Raw genomic sequence first — 23123 nt, 5'->3', positions numbered from 1 at the left:
TTTTACTGCAAATCTTACCTATTTCACTAAGCTAAGAAGACAGGCAGCACTATGGTGTGGTAGGCGAAGCTCTGCCTGCAGCACCGGCGTCCCATATGGGCGCCAGTTCATGTCCTGGCTGCTCCTCTTCTGATCCAGCTCTCTGCTATGGCCTGGGAAAGCAGTAGAAGATGGCCCAAGTGCTTGGGCCCCTGCACCCACAAGGGTGACTTGGAAGAGGCTCCTGTCTTCTGGCTTTGGATCAGCCCAGCTCCAGCCACTGTGGCCATTTGGGGAGTGAACCTGTAGATGGAAGACTTCTCTCTCTCTCTCTCTTTTAAAGATTTATTTATTTTGATTTTAAAGTCAGAGTTACACAGAGAGGAGAGGCAGAGAGGCAGAGAGAGAGAGAGATACAGAGAGAGAGAGAGAGAGAGAGAGAGAGAGAGAGGTCTTCTATCCGCTGGTTCACTCCCCAATTGGCCACAACGGCTGGAGCTGTGCCGATCTGAAGCCAGCAGCTAGGAACTTCCTCTGGGTCTCCCATGTGGGTTCAGGGCCCAAGGACTTGGGCCATCTTCTACTGCTTTCCCCAGGCCATAGCAGAGAGCTGGATTGGAAGAGGAGCAGCCAGGACTAGAACCGGCGCCCATATGTGATGCCAGCGCTTCAGGCCAGGGCATTAACTCACTGCACCACAGTGCTGGCCCCACACTTCTCTCTCTGTCTCTCCCTCTGTCTGTAACTCGCCTCTTAAATAAATAAATCTTAAAAAAATAAGGTAAGAACAGAGGAACAGAAATCATCAAGGTGAGGAAAGCATAAAGTTTATTCAGACACACTGCTATTATGTACATAGAAAATTCTAAGGAACCCACAAAAACACTGCTATAATTGTTAAGTGCTTTTAGCAAAATTGCAGGAACCAAGGTCACTAAAGTCAATTATATACATACTATAGTAAGCAAAAAAGTTGGAAGTGAAATGTTAAGAAATCAATATCCATTTACTGTAGCATTCAGAATATAAATTTACAAAATACATGAGTGAGCTCTACAATGAAAACTACAAAATGCTGCTGAAAAACATCCATGCAGTGACGTGGCAGAATTTCAAAGCTGCTGGTGTGAGTGAGTGAGACCTCACCCACAGAGCGCGACTAATCCCCAGTAATCCAGGTAGATCCTGGAAGAGCGGCAGAGAGCTGACGGGGGTCCCCTGGGCCCCGAGTGGCAGGAGACTGGTTGCAAAGGGGCTCGAGTTTCTGAGGTGTCAGAAATATCTGGTATCGACTTGTGCTGTTGATTCCACAGGGACAGCCCAAGAGTGTTTCAGAAAGCTCACGGAAAATGGAATTAAAAAAGAAGTTTACTTTGATGCAAAAAAATTAAAATCTATGCATATTCAGGGGTCCTCAAAAACATTAATAAAAGGTGTGTATTATGAAAACACAATGCATGATTTCATTTTTTTTGCACTAAAATAAACTTAGTTTCATTTTTCCATGAACTTTTTAAAGTGTCTTCGTACCTAAATGAGGGTACTTCAGTGTTAAATAAATTATGCCTCGTAGTAGCTCATCTGAGTAATGGGCTAGACTGAGAGGGCTTCTGTAGACTGTCCCAGTGGTCGGGGCCCTGGCTACGATGCCCGCATCCCACTTCTCCGTGCCAGGTTTGACCCCTGGCCCTGGCCCTGGCTCCAGCTTCCTGCCAAGGCAGACCTGGGGGTGATGGTGATGGCTCAAGTAGCTGAGTTGCCACCACCTATGTGGGAGACGTGGATGGACGTCCCAGCTCTCAGCTCTGCCTGGCCCAGCCTGGCCACTGCCAAGCAGATAGAAGCTCCAGCCTCCTCTCTCTCCCAGTCATTCTCCTTCCTCCTCTCCCTCTCCCTCCCCTTCTCCCCCGCCCTTTCTGCTCCTTCCCTCCTCCCTTCTCCATCCCTGTAGTTCTGCCTCTCAAATAATACAGAATTTAACATTTGAAGGCCAGCCGGTCTGTGACCCTGCAGAATGAGATAGGTCTAATGGCACTAGTTCACACGCAGGAGTAGCTAGGAGCTCCTCGCCTTTCAAATGCATGGATGAGAACAGAGCAGCTCTTGTGACACACACAGCACTCAAGTGGCATGAAAACTGTTAGAAGGAAACACCTTCGTATGTCATGGAAATCCTCGTATAGACAAGAACTCGGTATGCGGTTGGCATTCTCAACCATCAGAGCAATCATGGGTTACGACCTCCATAGTCCCTGGACAACTGCAAGAGGTTCCAACCTTACACTAATAGGAACACAGCCAAAGGATTATAGGTTTAAATCAAAGTGCTGGGAAGGAACGTAGGCTGGAGCGTGCCTTCCCTAAACCTGCCATGCAAAGACAAAGAGGACAGATTAAGAAGCTAATAAAAAATCCGAATGTCAAAAATTACCATAAACAGACATGGTGACTAAGTGCAAGGTGGCATCCTGGACTGGATCCTGGAACAGAAAAAGGACATCAGTGGGAAAACTGGTGAGACAGGGAACTGTGGGAGTTAACACTAGCCCACCAACCTTCCTGTCCTAGTTCCCAGTGGGCTCAGTGCTTCTCATGGGTGGGGGCGGGGAGTATTGGCAACATCTGGAAACGTTTTTGTTCTGTGTGGAGTGGGGAGAGGGAGAGGTGCCAGGGAAGTGACCAGAGAACCTGCCGAGCATCCCAGGGTGCACAGCGCGGCAACGAACGGCCGAGCCCCCGACGCCAGGGGCGCCCAGCTGAGACAGCCCCCCCACGAAGCGCACAGGAGAGCTCGTGGCTGACGCCCAGGAACCTGCTGCCTCTGGGACTCTTCCGTGAATCTGACCTTGACCTCGTCTCACAACTCAGAGTTTCAGAAATTAGAGTAAATGACACTAAAAGTAAAATACAGATTCTAAAACAAATGAAAATGCAAAATAAGAAAAGACTAGTGACAATTAAGCACAGAAAATAGAAAACTCACTAAAAAAGAAATATAGATGTATATTAAACCTGAGAGAGTTCAACTTTGTGAAAAATATATCATAAATGTCATTTTCCACTTATGAAAATTGTATTAAAATGTTTGTGGTGACACTATCCAACGCTTGCACATGTTTAGGGAAGTTATATAATGTACAGTACATATTGTCTATGGTATGTGTGTAGTAAACCTTGTGTGTCATTTAGAAATCTATGTTAAAAAGCCTTAGGGGCCTGCGCTGTGGCACAGTGGGTAAAGCTGCTGCCTGAGGTGCCAGCATCACATATGGGTGTCATTTTGAGTCCTGGCTGCTCCACTCCCAATCCAGCTCTCTGCTGTGGCCTGGGAAAGCAGTAGAAGATGGCCCAAGTCCCTGGGCCCCTGCACCCACATAGGAAGACCTGGAAGAAACTCCTGGCTCCTGGCTTTGGATCGGCGCAGCTCAGGCCATTGTGGCCATTTGGGGAGTGAACCAGCAGATGGAAGACCTTTCCCTCTGTCTGTAACTCTACCTCTCGAATAAATACATAAAATCTTAAAAAAAAAAAAAAAAAGCCTTAAACCTGTGCCTGTTGTTTGACCAGAAATTCTAGCAATCTGGCCTGAGGATGTCACATGAAATGGCAAATCTGTCCAGGGACATCTCAGCACATTTTTATAAAAACTTTTAATGCAAACAACCTAACAATAAAGCTTAAAAATTGTCCAGATAAATCCAGACCACGGGAGCCCGTGTAGCTGTTAGTGATGGACGGGGACCATGTGTATCTTGCCTGACCCTCTTTCCGTTACAGAAGAGAGAGGAAGAATGTAAGAACAATTTCTTGTGCGTACAGGGACCTGCGCCATCAGCTTGGGAGGAGCTGTTGAAATGCCAGCAGAGACGCTACCTGTGGGGGGATATTTCATTTCCCCTTCTTGCTCACACTCATTTCAATTTTTACAATGCTCCTTTTACTTTTCCAGTAACCAAAAACCATTAGAACAGCAAAGGAATCGAGGAAGAAACGACGCCTCCAAATCCTCCTCTAAGCGACATTTCCGTGGACGACATCAGACCCGGAAAGCAGGGGCACCCGTGGGGCTGCCAGCCAGGGGCCGCGGCCAAGGTGCTCCGGCCGGCAGGAAGCTCCCGTGGGAGGCCGTGTCTCCCCGGCGGACAATGAGACGGGATTCGGGGCGTGGCATGGGCCACCCCTCCCCCACTCTGCAGGTGGGGGCTGATGTCCCCGTTTCTTGGCTACCGCTTCTGGACTGAAGGTATTCACATTGCCCTGTGTGCACACGCATGTTCAACAAGGGCAGGTGAGGACCCCAGAGCATCTCAGAGCCACTTGTTCACTATCTCCACGGGCCACCAGACCTCACGCCCAAACAGGGCTCATCCACCGACAAAAATGGGTAAATGTCTGTCTTCTTAGCACACCAGAGCCATCATAGACCCCAGTGCATCCATGCACCTGCAAGCTGGGGCCTTTACTCAGTCTCCTGCCTGAGGGATGCATGGACTTGAAGTCAGATGTTGTCATTTTCCCTGTTTCAGCCAGCTGATGTATGTATCCCCAGGAAAGATAAGTCAGAGCCAGGAGAGAGTCTTGCACCAATGTCACCATGAGACGCCACAGATTTACAGAGATGGCCTCCACGCTGGCTGTGGGGGTTCCCCAAGAGATGCAGGAGAAGAAATACGGTTTGCCCACGGGCCAACTGCGCTCAGAGAAGAACTGGAGTCTCTCTAGAGAGGCACAGCCCCCAAGACAGCGAGGGTTGCGGCTTTTTCTTTGTGGAGCCCCAGGAGGTAGTGCTGTCTGATAATCCGCACGATACACAGCTTAATGAGGGCAGCTGGTCCAGCACCAAAGCCCCAAGCAAACAAATGCAGGTCTCTGGGAGATGGGAAACGTGCAGCGCTGCCTGCAAATGTTTCCGCTAACAGAGACAACGGGTAAGAAAAACCGCATTTCCTAGCATTCGTTTCAGCTTCTGTTTCCACACTTGATGGTAGCCGAAAGGCTGAGAAGCGAGCAACTTCTGACTGTAAACACAGCAATCGTCCCCTGGGTTCATTTTTATACTCAACTGACTCTGGAGGCTGTTGTTCCTACTGGGCATGTCTGACAAGAATCAGAGTGGGCAAGGGCAGGCACTTGGGCACCACGAAGGCTGTGTTCCCTGCAGAAAACCTGCCGGGCACCTGACCTTCAGGTCGGGACCTCCCAGGCCCTCAGCCGAAGAACCACCTGCTACACCTGAACAGCTGAGAAGCCAGGCCCAGAGCAGGGCTGATACTCGGGAAACCCGGCCTCTGGTGCCGGTCCCAGCATCGAATCAGTACAAGTGTGTTGAGAGAGCCCCCAGGTGTGCCGGAAGCCCTGCCCCGGGTAACAGCACCTGTTCCAGGCTCTCTGATAGCAGAGCCCTGAACAATGGCAGTGCCCTCATGCGGCTGTGACCCAACAGGGGAAGTGGTCAGTGACAGCAGTACAGCAACCAGGCCTGCATCTAACAGCAGCCCACGCTGAGGGCAGAGTGGACGCTGAGCCTACGGGCTGGCTCCACTACTTGCGTTGGAGAAACAGCAGTTACCAAACCAAAGGAATCGATTTCTCACCCTGCCCCTCTTGTCTTCCAGGGTCATCTGAACCTAGGAGGCTTTTCCGTACAGAATTCACCCTGCTGCCACACCCTCTTTCCAATACCCTAACTGGGCTCAGTTGCTAACGTGGTGATTACCAAAAGCACCGTGTCTCCACTGTGAGGCCGAACGCCAGGTGCTCCCCACGTAACTCTCTTGGGAAGGACTTGCACACTCCACACCCAAACTCAGGCCTCATTGGAGCCCACGCTGCCTCTGATCGGTCCCCTGACATTCACCACTGCTGTTTCCCCATCTAAAAACATCAGCTCAGCATGTGGTCAGCCTGCCGAAGGCCTGGAACCCATTCCTCTCCATCAGTCCTCGGGGAACCTGAGCAGAGGGTCCACCAGCAATGACCACGTCTGCAGGGAAGCCCACGACACCACTGCCTTACTGAGAAGAAGCGAGAAGACACAAGCCCTTTCTCCGTAAACCTGACGAGGGTGGCTAGGGGAGGAGCCACCTTGGGAAACCATGGGGACATCACATTCATGACTTTGAAGAAATGACACCAAGACTTAAGTCATCAAAATATTAAAAAAACAAAAACACCTCTTCAAACTGTTTCTGCAACATGGTTGATAGGCTCTCTCCTCTTTGACATTGAACTCGGCCATCGGAGAGCCAAGCTGTTCCCGGAAACACTTGCTTATTCTTACTGAGCTCCTGGGGAGGCAGTACTTCAGGACTCCCCCGTCTCCACTTTCAACCCGAATGGGGCTCCGTAGCCTCCACCTCACTTCCCACAACTCACCTCCTGGCAGTGACTCTCACATGGCTGCCGTCCGTTCCTTGACAAAGAGGTTTTGGTGTGGGCATGGGGAGAGGCAGGTTGGGGAAGGAGCGACAGCAGCATTTCAGCGGCCCTGACATCAGCATGGCCTTTGTTGGGTCATCAGAAGCTGCCGCCCAACCTCGCCAGCGCACAGGTGCCCTGCCCCCATAATGTGCTCCAGGCTCCCTGCTGGGCACGGGCAGGTTGATGCCAGACTCGGACTTGGAGCCTGTGCCCCAGACAAGGGCCAGTGTCACAGAAGGGATTTTCCGCTGATGGGAAAAGGGGCAGGTGGCCAAGAGTGGGCAGCTGCAGTCCGGAAGGGGGAGCGCACAGGGGCTGCAGCCAGAGAAGGTGGGGGGACTCCAGACCCAACAGGGAAGGGGCTGAGTCTCAAGTGGTCCCTGAACTCAGGCAGAAAACCCAGCCCCCACATGCATAAATTAGCAGGCCAGGAGATGAGCCCACCCCGCTCACTGCGCAGGTGAAGACATCCTTGAGCAGGGGGCAGCACGTATCGTCCCCACGGGCCTGGGGGCCATGTGACCTCTGCCCCTCTGCACACACGTGCAAGCGGCCACAGCCAGTGTGTAAGTGCATCGCATGACTGTGTGCCAGTGGAACTTTCTTTACACGACAGGTGGAGCTGGATTTGGCCTTGGGTCATGGCGTGCTCACAGCTGCCCTGGAGTTGTCACTAAACACCAGGCGTCCTAGTTTCCTGGTCCTGACTCCAACACTGCCTGGTCTACACAGGCAGAAACACACGGAAACTCACTCAGCCCAACTTCCAGCTTCACCACAGGTGAGGACACGCCGGCACAGTTGTTTGCTCTGCCCCCACCTTGCATCCACGTGACCAGCAGGGTGTGCTGGCTGGGCTGGAGTTGTCTGCCAGCCTCCAGCAGGCAGGTTTGCCATCTTGTCGGGAAGCTCTGTGGGGTCAGGGTGCCCTCGGGAAACCTGGCGGGCAGACACCTCTGGAGCCACCTCCAGTCTCTGTGGGACTGCTGCTGCTCCATCCAACCCCCTGGCAAACCCCATAGGTTCATCTTCTAAATGCAGCCCAGGGAACTGACTGCTTGGTGACCCCTCCACCTCTGTCCCCCTGTTCCTAGTCACCAGCCCCACTGTTGGGCCACTGCCTGCAACACGGGGACGGTAGAGTTCTCCACACCTTCTTCAAATGGGCGACAAGGCCCTCACGCCCCTGCCCACTGCCCCAGGCCTAACCTAGCAAGGGCCTTGGCTTATTTCAGAGAAGTTGGGGTCACAGAGTGGATAAAGTCGATTGAATGGCAGAACAGCCGGCTGTGACACACCCTGCATCGCACCACACACCCCTCCGGCTAACAAAGGACATTCGTGCCCCTGCCCCCCCCCCACACCCAGCTCCCCTTGGCAGTCTGCCCTGCAGTAGCCGATTGCCATTCAAGGCCACATGTCCTTCCAAGGATAGACAGACCCCTCGCCTCCAGTCAGAAGAACTCTGAAGGGCGTCCCCCACTCGGAGCTCCCTAAGAGGCCGGTGGAGGCTTCATCACGCCTGCACCACTGTACACCTCCCCTTCCCGTCCCTGTGGGTCCTCACCAAGAACACCCCTGCCTCCCAGTGACTGTCCTGCCCACTCGCGTCCACTTCACAGTCTGATTTCCAGGAAATTCAACATGCAACACTGGGCAACAGGCTCAAGTTTGCTTGGGAGGTGGGTTTGAGTCCTGGATCAGCAGTGGGTCAAGCATAGCCTGCAGGCCAAACATGGCCCACTGATAGCCTTTTTCTAAATAAAGTTTTATTGGCAGCAGTGACATCACTGTATTCATGTATTGTCTACTGCTGCTTGTGAACAGCAGAGTTGTGAAGTTGCTGGAGAAGCCATAATGCCCACACGGCAGGGTATTTCCTAACTGGCCCTTCACATACACACATACAGAGAGAGAGAGAGAGAGAGGTGGCCCCCTAGTTCTAGGTCATAATGAGGAGAAGCACACTTGTACGATGAGAGCTCTGCACTGTCTTCTGTCCTCGTGGGCTGGAGGAGCCGAGTGACAGCAGCCTGTCCCCACTGGAGGACCCGACGTGTGCACATGTGATCCGTCATCTTTCCTGCAGGCGCACTTGCCTCACCCATGCTGGCGGAGACTCAGTTGGGGATCTGGTGGGGACTTCTTCCTCCCAGTCACTCACAGCTCTTGTCACGTTGATGTAAACACCGGGGACTCCTCAGACCCTCGCCACCAGGGCCCGCAGCCTGACTGAGCACCCACACAGAACAAGAGCCCCGTGGCAAAGCAGTGTGGACGCTGTGTCTGCTCGTCCCTTCTCCAGCAGACCCAACAGCATTAGGTTATGCAATGTCTACCTAGATCTCCCAGGTGTGGGGGAAAGCCACAGGCCACAAACGTAAATCGAAGTTGGCAGTAAGTACTGTACCCAAGCAATGCCACATGTTCCACAGAACGCCACAAAGAATGGAGCCCTGGGTATGGTGGAATGAGGAGGCCATGCCAAGATGGCCACTAGCAGTGGAGCCTGCCTGGCAACAGGCTGTGATTGGTTAGTGCATAAACCGCCCCTTGAGCGGACTGGCTGCCTTGGCTATATAAGCTGCTGTACCAACTGAAATAAATGAGTCTGTGGGCTGCTCGCCCCTGGCCTGCTTTCACTCAGTCTCCTGTGGCCCTAATCTGAGCCCTCTTTCTAAGTGTTAAGTCTGAGACTTGTTTGAGAATACAGTTTGTGGGACTTTGCGTCCAATGACCTAATGACTGGAGCTAAAATGTCGCCACTGCGGAATCGCCCAGGCAGCACCCACCAGGAGCAGGATGTCAGGAAGCCTGCAGAGGTGCCTGCCCAGGAGGTATTTCAAAATCCTTTAGATAGAGAGCCCTGTGCCTAACTGTGGAGAAGGTAGGCCGCTGGTGGTATGAGCAGCCACAGGAGCTGTCACCAAGGCCTTGGGTAAGATTCCCAACCCAGACAGGGAAACGCAAGCAGTCCCTCAGAGACTGGATGAGCATTGCCAAGGTCTGAAAGCACTGGCATTCATGCTGAAAAACTGGCAAAATGGCTGTTGGTGGGCTCGCCCTGGACATGCCGTGTGGACTGTGCCAGGACAGACTGTGGTCATCATGCTCACCGAGCTGTGCCTGTGTCCTTCAGGAGAAAACCCTGCAACACACACAGCGATGCTTCCTGTGTCTGGGTGGCGGCGCCCGCCAGGGTGGGGGTGTGCACAAGGCAGAGTGTGTTTACAGACGTCTGAGGTCCATGCCCCGAACAGCAGACCCCAAGGTTCTGGGGCTTTGGACTTTACCATGGAGGGGCCCAGTCACACGGAACCTCTTTGCCTAAAGAGTACACCTTGCAGGGCCGGTGCTGTGGTACAGGGGTTAAGCCATGGCCTGTCCCAAAGGCATCCCATATGGGCACTAGTTCGAGTCCCAGCTGCTTCACTTCTGATCCAGCTCCCTGCTAATGTACCCGGGAAAGCAGCAGAAGATGGCCCAAGTGCTTGGACCCCTGTTCCCATGTGGGAGACCTGGAAGAAGCTCCTGGCTCCTGGCTTTGGCCTGGACCAACCTTGGTTGATGCAGCCATTTGGAGAGTGAACCAGTGGATGGAAGATCTCTCTCTCTTTCTTTGTAACTCTGCTTTTCAAATAAATCTTTAGAGAAATCTACTTGAGGCTCTTTTTTAAGCTTGAAGGAACTTTCTAGAACACCCAATCCACCTCCCATAGTTACTTGGTGGAGGAAGCAGGCTTAGCAAGTCATTGTCGCCTGTCCTTGTTCACTGAGCTAGATAATGGCGGACAGCTCTGACAAAGGCCTGGAGGCTGTCCTGGCCTCAGTTGGCCTTTCCTCCAATGGCAGCACCAGGACACGTGACCAGAGCCAGTCAACTGTCTGGGATTCGGGTTGTTTGGGGGGATGTCAACCCATGGGAACTAGAATCAGCTTACACCATTTGCCTAAGAAAGTGCTTGGTGGAGAGGTCACTTCACGAAGTCACCGTCAGAAAAACTCCCCCTGGCAAAGCCAGAAATAACTCTGAAGAATCTTCTCTGTTCTTGTCCTTCTTCACGATGGATGTTTGAGATCAGGCTCTGGTTATTTCTGAACAACTTTTGTGGAGGGGCCAGCGTCCTGGTGTGGTGCATAAAGCCACTGCCTGTGACTCCAGCTCCCACATGGGCGCCGGTTCGTGTCCCGGCTGCTCTACTTCCAATCCAGCTCCCTACTACTGCGCCTGGGAAAAGCAGTGGAAGATGGCCCAAGTGCTTGGGCCCTGCCACTCACACGGTGACCCAGATGGAACTTCTGGCTCCTGGCTTCAGCCTGGCCCAGCCCTAGCTGGTTTGGCCATTTGGGGGAGAGAATCAACAGATGGACGATCTCTCTCTCTCTCTCCCCTCCCCCTCTGTCACTCTGCTTTTCAAACAAATACATGAATCTTTTTTTAAAAAAAATGTTTTCTTGGAAAGTGCTGTAAATCCAAATTATTATTTCACGCCGTGAGACCTGGTATAAAGGCTAATGCAGGCTATTTCTGGAACCTTCGTCAATAAGGAAGATGAGATGCTTGGCTTAAGTGAGTTCTTTAAGTTCTGAAGTGGGGTTTATCCTGGCAACCCTGGCGGCTGCCTGCAATTTCCTTCTGGCGGTGAGTCACTAAGACAGCCTTCTCTACGGTTCAGTCAGTCTGTGGCCGTGTCCAAACTGCCTTCAAAATCGCGGAGCGTTCAATATATAACCACTTGTTAAAATTAATTACATCATTTACCATTTCCATGCACTTTATAGTTTTAAATGTTTTACAGTCGTTTTTATTAATTAATCAAGTCTTAATGGACAAAAATTGCACCGTAAGATTATTATGCATATGCTGCATTTTCAATTTTACTATTATCTTCAAGTATTTTCCCCAAGTGGAAAGTCACTGATTCATAAACCAGAGCCTCACCAGAAATAAGGCTGAGATGAGAAGTGTACACACAGAGACAAGTAAATCCAGCCTCGCTCTCCGACAAGGGTTCACTTCGCTCCATGCACTCCCAAGAAAGATGAGCAACCCCAGAGCAGGCCACCCTGGCCCTGTGTGTGAGAGAAACAGCAACAAATCCTGGCCAAGTCCCCCAGCCCCGCGAGACACGGCCCGGGACGCAGAGAATCAGTGCGGCTGTCGCTGTCTGGCCCAGCTCCCCTCATTTAGAAAACGTGCCGTAATTACTGTCACACACAGACTCTGTCTCTCTTCTGCTTTCTCTCCCTCCCTCCTTCCCTCTCCCCCGCCCCCGCCCACACATGACCCAGAACGTGGGAGACTGGCAGCTCCCATGCCTCCGCCATCTTTTCCCAAACAGCGGAGCCAGGCCCTGACTCAGAGCTCCACGCCATGTCTCTGGGACCTAGGGTTACTCAGAGAGATGGCAGCCGTGGGGCGCGGAATGACACTGAGCCTGAGAAAAGCCCCTCCCCCTGTCCCCCCCCCCCCCCCGAGTAGCCATCTCACAAAGTCCTGATAAGAAAACTGCTTGTGCCAAAGCCAGAAACCAGTACAGGTGCTCCATCCTGGGGCGTGGCGGTTCCTGTATTGATGGGGCTCAGAACTACCAACCCACGGCTGCAAAGCAAAAAGTGCTGACCTCTAGAGTCTCCCAGATATGCAGAGGGTTAGCAGCCGAGATAAACCACCCGGGACAGGACTGCATCTTGTCCTCAGCTGTTCTGGGAAGACAGCAGGGGCATAGCCCTCACCGACTCCCGCCCAGGGCTCTCTTCCTACCCACCACGCATGGTCGTTGGCAACAAGAATTTGGGGCAAGGTTTCCGCTACTGTGCAAAATCTCATCTAAGGAAATCAATTCGATCAGGCATCAACAACCAGAGTCAGGTGTCAGCTCTGAGCACAGCAAAGCAAAGCGGCCTGACGGGGGGCGGGGGCGGGGGGTGCCTCCTGGAACAAGTGGAAGAGATGCGCGGGGCAGCCACTCCCACGGTCACTCTCCTGCGGTGAAGCGGCACTCACCTGCTGTGTAACTCCAGCCCGGAATGTGGATGGACAGCTGGTTGGCCTGACCTCGAGCATGTCGGTGAGGGACGTGGTCCTCAGCCCCTTTCGCGACAGTGCCCTGGTCCGTTCCCGCACCTGTGAATTCTGTGTTCTCCAGCGCCAGAGAGCTTGTCCAAGCACCTGCCCCCAAGTGCGCCTGCCCTGCCCCCGCTGGGTTCCCCTGCAGGTGGCATTCCTGCAAGGCCGGGTTGCATCCTGGGCTTGGGAGGCTCTGGGCTCTCTGCCTTGGCTCTCCGTTAGCTGGGCCATCTACTCCATCTGCTGTCAGCCCGTGCGAACTACAGTTGAGGTTGAGTGACAGGACGGACCTGTGCCACTGAGGGCTGGCCATGGCAGGTGGCTGGATGGGAATGAAGAGGGACTTGTCCAGGTAGTGCATTGATTTCGGGCACTGCTGAGACACCCTGAAGTGGACGCAGGAACTGAACACCAGAGGGCCCTGGCCTGACGGCGTGGCTTCGGCGGAAAAGCGGTCCTCTCTGTGGTCCCCGTGGGTGACCCAGGAGTCACGTCCCTCGCACGGCCGTGCCTGCAGCTCTGGAACCTTCAGCCTCGCCACTGAGCCATTTCTGGAGAACTCTGTGCAGGCCACAGGTCTTTGGCGCCATGGTGGGCGGGTCCCCCCAGCCAGAGCATCGTCCACCCTGCACTTGGGACACGGTGGGTCCCCAACGGCCCCCCACACCAGGGTGCTGGCTGGGGGGCCTATGCGCCTGGCGGTGATGGTGATGGATGCGAAGCCCCTGCGGGGGCCGCCCAGACCCTCACCTCTGGGAGGCAGCCCTGTCCCAGGGCCTGGCTCATCTGATGGGGCCGGGATTCCTGTGCCACCAGGAAGTAACGCGAATGCACTGTGAAGGTGTACCCCGCTGCGGTTGGTGGGAGCTGGCTTCGTGTGGCACGCACGTGGCCGAGCGATGGCGCATGGCAGGGCCAGTGCGGCCCCCTTCTCTTTCGATTCCTTCTCATGCATAAGTTGCGGAATGACCACGGATGAAATCATCTTTGTGTGTTGTGATTCTGGAGCCTCCTGGAAATGGAAAAAAAAATCCCAGTTACTAGGGCAGCAAAATCCAAGGTCCCTGGTGCCAGGCAGCTCAGTTCAAGACACTCAGAGGGGCCGGCGCTGGGGTGTGGTGGGTAAAGCCACCACACGTGATACCTGCACCCATATGGGCACTGGTTCATGCCCCAGCTGCTCCACTTCCAATCCTGCTCCCTGCTAATGTGCCTGGGAAAGCAGAAGATGGCCCAAGGGCTAGGACCCCTGCCAGCCACATGGGAGATCTGGATGAAGCTCCCGGCCCAGCCAGGGCTACGGCAGCCATTTGGGGGAATAAACCAGCAGATGGAAGATCTCTCCCTCTGCCTCTCCCTCTCTCTTTAGCTCTGCCTTCCAAATAAATAAATCTTTAAGAAAAAAAAAAAAGCACTCAAAATTGCTTATCCGAGCCATTTTACAGTACACCTGGCAGTCTCCGAGTGTCCGGAAGGGCGGGACTCCCAGAAGTCCCTCACAGCTAAGCTGCCCTGGAAGCATGAGCTGGGTTGCTGATCAGGTTTTCCCTGTGCCTGCTGTCTGTTTATCCAGGGGTGAATACGCCGGTCACCTGCCCTAGGACCACCTCCAACAGGCCCAGGAGCCCCCACATCCAGGCTTACAGATCCTTAAGGAGGGAAAACAGGATACGGAATGGGGCTGGGGTGCAGTTTGTGTGGGGGTGAGTCAGCTCCTGCAGGGAACAGTGATCACGAGGCCCCGCCCCCCACTGCAGGCCCCGCCCCCTCACACTCTCCGCCTCTGCAGTGTAGACTCCAAAGCAGTGGATCCTTGCAGCTGGGCATCACAGGAGTCCAAATCCAGAGAGCAAGACCACGGGAAGCAGGTGCCCAAGCCGGACACTCAGCCAGACGGACCCTGGGACAGCCAGGAGGCGGGCTTGCCGCCGGCACGGGTGGCTTTTGCTGCACCAAGGGTTCAGTTGCCTCGCCTGAGGGTTTGTGCAGGAACGGGCAATGGTGCTAATCAGCAGATGGTAGGTTCTGCCCATCACTGGCGTGTCCACAACAGTGTGGTGATGTTTGAGAAAGCCTTGCCCCAGGACGAGCGCAGGCAGAGGAATCCCTCTGTCCCCGTCTGGGGTTTCTGATGCTCACGTTGCAGAACAGGTCATGGAAGACTCGGCAGCACCCAGCACCTGGGGGGTGCTCACAGGGTCTGGGCCCCACTCTGAAGTGTGGTCCTCTGTGTGCCTAAAGTGAGCCTGGCTGGGAACCACCCAGGAGCCAAAACATCGCCCGTGATGACTCAGCCCCGATGCTGGCCAAGGGTCTGCGCCTTGGAAGCCAGAGGACCTCTGTGAAACAGCCACTCCCAAACCCAACAGGCACGGGTGTCACCTGGTCCCACTGCAGCTTCCTGGACTCCAGAGAATCTTGTTTTTTCAAGGTAGAATTATAGAAAGAGGAGGAGCAGGGGAGAGAGAGAGGGCGAGAGAGGTATTCCATCCTCTGGTTCACTCCCCAAATAACAGCCTGAGCCGCTCCAGAGACTGGAACTTCCTCCAGGTCTCCCACGTGGGTGCAGGGCCCAAGCACTCAGGCCATCCTCCACAGCACACCCAGGCGCATCAGCAGGGAGCAGGGTCGGAAGTGGAGCAGCTGGGTCTTGAACCGGCACCCACATGGGATGCCAGCGTCGCCGGCAGAGCCCAACCTGCTACACCACACGCTGGCCCCTGCATGTAATCCGACTCCATCAGTCCTGGGCAGGGCCCAGGGATCTGCATTTTAACCTGCACGCCTGCAAGTCTGAGGCAGGTGATCCGGGGAGCACAGTTTGGGAGGGGAGGGACTGCACAGGCTTTGCTCTTCCCGTGATGTGACACACACAGGCAGCAGCAGGCGGCACGAATCATCCATGCAGGGATGCTGCCCTCCAGCTGGACGCTTGACCCTGCAGGTCACCTGGCGGCACCATGTCCAGCGAGTGCGATCTCAGCCCCTGAGAGGCCTCGGGGGAGGCGGCCGGCTGGCTTGGCTGGCAACCTCCATCCCCTGACACACACTGGGAAGCTGCAAACTCAGACGATGCTGAGAGGCAGGCAGCAGAGAAGAAATGACTCACACAGCCATTTTGAAACTTACATCGATGTTTAAAATCAAAATATCCCTGGCTACATCTTCCCAAACTGACAGGTGGCCGTGCAGCAGCCCGGAGTCGAGAGCAGGTTCGTTGGACCTCCTCCTCCAGCTCCACTGCCTCTTCCCGCTGCGCTGCCGCCGGGGGGGTCTCCAAGGCTGCAGGAGCCTCCTCCTGTGGGTCCTCAGCCACCTGGCAGCTCAAGAGAGCCCTGGTGCTCAGCCCCAACAGCGACATTGGAGACCCCGGGGTCTGGGCTGGGAGACGCATCGTGTCGGTTCATCTCCCTGTGGAAGTGCACAAGTGTGCAGCAGGCAGCCGAGGCTGCGACACCCCCACCCCAATATATCTGTGTCCCCCCCCCCTTCTCCCTGCGGCACTTTCCCTGCCAGTGCACCTGGCGCGTATTTGACTTGGAACAAGACCTCCCACTTCCGTTAAATTTAGTTCTGATAATAACTGCTCCTGTGCCGTCTGCGAGGTGCCAATCACACCGGCGGGGGCTCCTCTGACACTGGTCTTCGGAGAAGAATCCAAACGCCTGTAAGCAGCATCCATCGCGTTTTAGAGCGACCTTCTCCAGAGTTTGGAGCAGTGACTGCCTGCAGAAAACTGTGTTTCTCAATCCCTCTCTTCTTCCCTAGACCCAAGGAGCAATCGGGATCTGTGGGGGTACAGCCCAGAGTTTGTATTTTCAACCTGCTCCCTGTGGCTCTTCCATGCAGATACAGTGGGAAGAGGCAGGTCAGACCCAGGGCCCCCAAGACCCTCCCTGACTCCCTGAACTGGGGTTCCCAGAACAGGTGCGGGACCTGGGTAAGGCTGCAGGGCAGGGCCCATGGGGACTGCAGGATTCCTGCTGCTGTGGTCGCTGACACCAAGAGGTCACCCACCCTGGGGCTCAGGAATGCATGAGAGCCTTGGCCTTGGTGTGTGGCCCAGAGTGAGTGAACGTCGTGTCCCCCTGGAGCAGGGACAGGAGAGACCCTGACTCTGCTAACTGCAGCCTGGCTCCTTGCCTGAACTGGAACAGCAAGCTGTGGCCAGAGCTGTGCTGGCCACGGTGTCACTCTGAAAGGGTCCGGAGGCCCAGGGATGGGACAAGGAACCAGGCACCACTTCCTCACCCAGGCCTGGCAGGTGTGGCTGCGACTGTGACTCCATCAGAAAGAACTGGACATAGGGAGAGCAGAAACGGACGGTGTGAGCGGCAACTCATTTCTGGAGCTCTGGAATTGCTCCTGTCAGGAGACACTGATCCTGGGAGAGAAACACTGGCAGAAGTTCACATCCGTAGGAAAATCTATTGGCTCTGTCTTCTCACAGGCAAGGCGTGGATCGGAAGGAAGACGGACGGAAGTGCCTCTCCTGACCCTGGGGGCTGCGCTCACTACAGCTCAGCGGAAACACGGCCAGCTGACGGCTGCAGAGGCTGGGGTGCCTCCATCCGAGTGGTACCACGTTTCAGAGCATCTACAGGAAAGCATCCGATTTTCTCTGCATAGCAGCGCTTCACATGTCCAGTACACTGACACTTCGTCATGAACATAGATGTCCGATTGGTTTCAGGCCCAAATTCTGTCAATCACATATCACGGTCAAACCATTGGTCTGATTACCAGCCGACCAACACCTGAACACCTCCTCCATCTCAGGCCCCATGCTGGGCATGAAGGCACCCCTGGCTTCACACAGCCAACAGCCTGGAGGTCCCATCAGGCAGCTGATCAGGACGCCAGGACAAGGCAGTTTCCAGTGTGTGGAGGTAGCTTAGCCAAAAGCCCCGAATAATTCATGGAAAGAAACTAGAGAGGCAACGCTGGACTCTCGTCTTCACCATACACAATTCTCATGGAAGGCTTCTCTGAAGTTCTGTTCTCTCATTGAGTCCCACGAAATAAAGACAAGGCCAGTGTCAGCTGGGTAGGCCGCTTCAACAGGGGATCGCGGTCCATGTGGCTGAACCAGAGAGCGTGTTGTCTCACAGCCCTGCAGGCTGCGAGCCCGGGGTCAGGGTGCTGGCTCGTCTGGGTCTCCCCAGCACCGCTCACCTTGTAGGTGGTGCCTGCTCCCCACATCTTCAGCTGCTCGTCTCGCTGTACCTGCCTGTGTCCTAAATCGTTGTAAGGAGACCAGCCAGATTGGGTTAGGACCGCCTCAACACCCTAATTATCTCTTCGAAACTCCAGTCTGCAAATACAGTGCCATTCTCAGGGACTGAGGGATACCACTTCAGCACTGACATCTGGGGACCCAGTGCAGCCCAGCACCAAGTACAACAGATCGCTCTGTGTCAAGTTGTCAGCCGGGAATGGAAAACCAAGACAGACGTAAAGAGGAGGAGTTATTTGATGTTCCCCACCAGCCTGCTACTTTTATAGCTGGGCAAATTTACAAAGTAATCCCATCTTTTACATCAAATATCTCCCCAAATTAAGCTATTCAGGGCGACATGCCGTCTGCCTTTCACACTGGGTTAACTAAATGTGGCTCTGCAAAGAGATGTCTTTCATCTAAGACCAAGTTAACTGACGGAAGGCTCGATTGGAAGAGAAGAGAACCATCTGGGGTGTAATGCGGAGCATCCAAGGTCGGGAAGAGGTCAGCGGAGGGGCCGGGCTTCCTCTGGCGGGGAGCCATCCACTTCCTGAGCATCGGCACAGACAACGCTGCGGGTCCTGGCTCACGGCTGCCGCTGTAGGGCACTGATTTCTTTGTCAAGTGATCACTACCATTCTGTAAGTGCTGGCATGTTTTACGCTTTCTATGACTATGTTTAACTTGATATTTATGCCTGAAGGACATTACAAAGGAGGGCATCGTCTCAAAGTGACGTCAGAAAGAGATGAGCAGAGGTGATCGAAGAATCAGACCCTGAGCCGCGGGAGTGAGGGCGCCTCGTGCCCACAGTGTCTTTCTCCCAAGGATAAGCATCTAATCTGTCCTGGACCGTTGGAGCCTGGGCTTCCCTCTCCATGACAGTTCTTCCCTTCCCACTTCTGCTCTGCCACCCACAACTCTTCCGGCCACTTCTCCCCACAGATGCACGCCCAGTGACCTCCGTGAACCTGCTGACCCGCCTCGGAGGCGCCAGACTCCTCATCAGCAGGAGCCTGCCAACCTGGAGACCCTGCGGCTTCGGACGGTGAGGCTCTGGTACGTAGCCATGGGGGGAGCGAGTGCTGAGACAGGTGGGAAACCTCAGCCTGTTCTCACTCGCCTTGGTGTAACTTTTGTGTTTCTATGCATATACTCAAAACTGAAGGCTTCAATGCCTTGTAATGTGTAGCAGTCACAGCCAACAAGAACCCATTTTTCCCATTTTTTGGTGGTAAAATACACATAAAATTTGCCACCCAAACCATTTTTAAGTGTACAGCTCAATGGTATTAAAAAATACTCATAATGCCGCGTAATCATCACCTCTACCTATTTCCAGAAGTCTTTTCATCTTGAAGAATAAAAGCCCTGTACCACTAGAGAATAAGTCCCCATCCCTTCTCCCCCCAGCCTCTGGCAGCCACCAACAATCGATTTTTTAAAGAGCGGGTAAGTAAACCATGGCAGGCACAACTGGATCTTACATTCTAAGAGAGGGGACTTGCAGGAATCTCTCACCTAGCAAAAGCATCAGTTAGGAACATATTGTTCCCCAAGAAATTAAAAATAAAAATGACAAATTAAGTGGGAAATCATTTGTGATGGAACAGTATATAATAAAAGAGGGCAGTAAAAGTTGATATGCGAGATAATCTCATGCTTTTGTAAAAATGTGTGGGAAAAAGGGTGGGAAGACTTCCTTAAATATTTCCTTATTGATATATTTCTGTATTCTAAGTTTCTACACGCAGTTGTCGTTACTTTTATTATCAGCTCTATTACTTTTAGCATCAGAAAACGTCTACCTTCTCCTTTAAGCGGAGAACTCTGCCCCCTTATTTCAGTCCTTTCGAATAATGGCTCACAGAAGAGGGCCGGCACCCATTGCTTCAGCTGGGAGGAATCTGTGAAGAAGCGGCCAACCTTGGCCCGGCTCTCGAGGACAGGTGGGGGTTCGTGGCAGGCACAAAAGTAGGAGGTCTGGTGTTGTGTTTCATCATCTGACAGCAGCTTCATAACACACACACATACACACACATACATACACACACAATACACACATACCTACACATACACATGCATACATACAGAGCTACATACACACATGCATACACATACATAAATACATGTACACATACACACAGATACATACACACACATACACACACATATATACACACATATATATACATACACACACAATACACACATACCTACACATACACAGAGCTACATACACACATGCATACACATACATAAATACATGTACACACATACACACAGATACATACATACACATACACACACATATATACAGACACACAATACACACATACCTACACATACACATGCATACATACAGAGCTACATACACACATGCATACACATACATAAATACATGTACACATACACAGATACATACACACACATAAACACACACATATATACAGACACACAATACACACATACCTACACATACGCAGAGCTACATACACACATGCATACACATACATAAATACATGTACACACATACACACACACACACAAGGACAAGCTTAAAAGGCTCCAAGTTTGAAGGGAAATTTGAAACTCACGCTACTGATCCAGGAATTTCAGAACAGATACTGAGATGTGATTTCTGAGAGTTATTTAATTGAGTCACAGAAAGTAACCCAATGTGAGTGTGTGAGTGTACGTGTGTGAGAGAGTGTACGTGTACATGTGTGTGTGTACGTGTCTGTATGTTATATAAGAAGTCTCCAACAAGTTCATGGAAATGCATGTTATGATTAAAAACTATACATGAATCTCAACAAACAATTTTTATACCAAAATAAACTTATGATTCCATTTTCTATAGGGTTGGGAAGCACCCTGTAGGGATCCAGCCACACAGCCCCCGAGATCTGTATCATCATCAATGACCAAATTCTTATTTGTTTTGACACAAAGGAAAATGTTGCAATTGGCCATGTCCACGTGTGGATCAGCAGAAGAGACAAGAGCCTGTCCCCTCTTAAAGGGCGGGAGCCACCTTGCAGCACCCCCACATCCACCAGAACACCCCCTAGCCCCGGCATCTCCTTCTGGGGCAGCTTTCAAGGATCCAGGCTCCTCCTACTCATCTTCCTCCCGTAACCTGGGTTTCCCGATGCTGCTCCCAAGGGAACAGATTAATCACAGCCGTGTATGTTTATATCCGGAGACACTGACCTTGGGGCTTCACATAGAAAAGCTTTAAATATTGATCCAACTCTTGGCAGAGCTGCCAGGGCTCTTCACAAGCTGACTTCTGCTGAAGCCCAGGCTTACCTCATGGAAAGCCACTGCAGTGGACTGGCCTGTTGGGTCTCCTTGAGGGCATATCACTGTACAGATCAGCCATTAATAGGCCTGCCACCCATTGCTTCTGATGCCGAGCTTTCTTTTCCTCCTGGTTTGTGTTAAAGCAGACCAGAGGATGCAAGTCAAGGGAGTGCCCGTTTCCCATCTCTAATCTTCGGTGGCCTGAACTACAAGTCTATAGTCACAGGCATGTTCTGTAGTAGTTTTTCTAAGGTAGACAATGCCCATGAGGAAAATTATATTCTCACTTTAAAACTTTCTTTCCCTTTGGTCTGAAAGGGAGGTTTTTTCTACTTACTGTATACTTCGCTGATGGCGAAGTGAATCTAGCTATGAGATTATTATTTGAGTTCTTATTTTGGCTATGCTATTGCAGAAAAATGTTAGCCATCTCTTTTATAAGGTCTAAAGATTAAATTGTGCATCCTACAGATTCCTTCATAATAGAATTAGTTTCCTACCTTGAAGAGAATAGAGAAATGAAAGAACAAGTTGGGCTTAGAATAGAGAAATGAGGGAGCAAGTCCTAGATCACTTGCTGACAATAGCAATATCACATGAATACTTAGCAAACCGTTTCAACCATTAGATAACAACTTAAGAAAACATTTACCAGAAGGTCCAATGCCTTCTATAAATTTTAAGAATCATGTATTTGAAAACACCTCTTAAATATCTAACATGGTGTAGTTTGTTTAGCCAGTAAACTTAAGCACAACCATCTAAAATGTTTAAATGTTAAATATTAAATATTTATTTAATATTTATTTATTTTAAATATTTATTTATTTATTAAATATTAAATATTAAATTAAATATTAAATATTAAATATTTATTTAATATTTATTTAATATTAAATATTAAATGTTAAATATTGACGGCTAAATCCCAGGGCCTAAGACAGCATCTCCCTCCGTCCTGCGGGATCTTTGAGGGGAACGTCAGCTTTATGAAATCAAAATCATGCCTCGGACAAGCACTTGGGGAAAAATACGTCCCTAACTGAGGCTTTCACTAGGAGAGAGATTCCCACAAGTCCCCTCTTAGAATTACAAAAGATGGTGGCAGGACATCCCGTTGTGGCAGCCAGCAGGTGCCTTGTAAGCTGTAACGTCGTGGACAGCTCTTGCAGGTGAGCAAGTCCATGTTTCAAGTTCTGCCAGCTGGGAAGAGCCTGGGAGAGCATAAGCAGGGGAGCTTGGGGTCCGAGCAGCTTAAATCAGGAGAGTTTTCTCACCTGCAGAATAAGTACAAACCAGAGCCTCCTGGGGCTGGTGTGTGGTGCAGCGGGTGAAGCGGCTGCTTGTGGCCCCACATCCCAGCCTGGAGTGATGGTCTGAGTCCCAGCGCCTCTGCTTCTGACCCAGCTTCCTACTAATATGCCTGGGAAGAGAGTGGAAGAGGCCCAAGTGCTTAGGCCCCTGTCATCCAGGTGGTAGACCCAGATGAAACTTCTGGCTCCTGGCTTTGGTCTGGCCCAGACCTGACGGTTGTGAGCATTTGAGGAATGAACCAGTGGATGGAAGATATCTCTCACTCTGCCTTTCAAATAAATAATACTTTTTGAAAGATTTGTCTTTATTTATTTGAAAGAATTACAGATATAGGTAGAGAGAGAGCAAGTCTTCCATCCGCTGGTTCACTCCCCAAATGGCTGCAATGGCTGGAGCTGAGTCAATCCAAAGTCAGGAATTGGGAGCTTCTTCCAGATCTCCCACGCAGGTGCTGGGGCCCAAGGACTCGGGACATCTTCTACTGCTTTCCCAGGCCATAGCAGAGAGCTGGATCAGAAGAGGAACAGCCAGGACTAGAACTGGAGCTCATATGGGATGCTGGCGCTTCAGGCTAGGGCTTTAACCTGCTGTGCCACAGGGCTGGCCCCAATAATCTCTCTCTCTCTTTTTTTTTTAAAGTACTTCCATCCTGAGACCAAGGGAAGATGAAATGAATTAGTCAATTAGATAGAGCCTGTCATGTGACAAGTTGGCAATATTAACCATTGTGTGCAGAGTGCTTGGTTCTGCAGGATCTGAACTTTGCATTTTCTCTGTTATCTGTCTCTCTCTGATTCTCTCTCTCTACCT

General features: G+C 52.1%; 1 protein-coding gene across 1 annotated transcript in view; it reads right to left on the bottom strand.

The window, feature by feature from the left end:
• Positions 1 to 13463, bottom strand: part of C17H10orf90 (chromosome 17 C10orf90 homolog) — a 73718-nt gene extending 60255 nt beyond the window's left edge. The window contains exon 1 of the mRNA XM_062214924.1: positions 12407 to 13463. Within this exon, the coding sequence (XP_062070908.1) occupies positions 12407 to 13454 (1048 nt within the window). The 5' untranslated portion in view covers positions 13455 to 13463. The remainder of the gene's footprint in view (positions 1 to 12406) is intronic.
• Between the last annotated feature and the right edge of the window lie 9660 nt (positions 13464 to 23123).

Source organism: Lepus europaeus, chromosome 17 (genome assembly GCF_033115175.1).
Source record: "Lepus europaeus isolate LE1 chromosome 17, mLepTim1.pri, whole genome shotgun sequence".
Lineage (NCBI taxonomy): Eukaryota > Metazoa > Chordata > Mammalia > Lagomorpha > Leporidae > Lepus > Lepus europaeus.
Note: the sequence above shows the minus strand (reverse complement) of the source record. Positions and strands in the feature narration are given on the sequence as shown.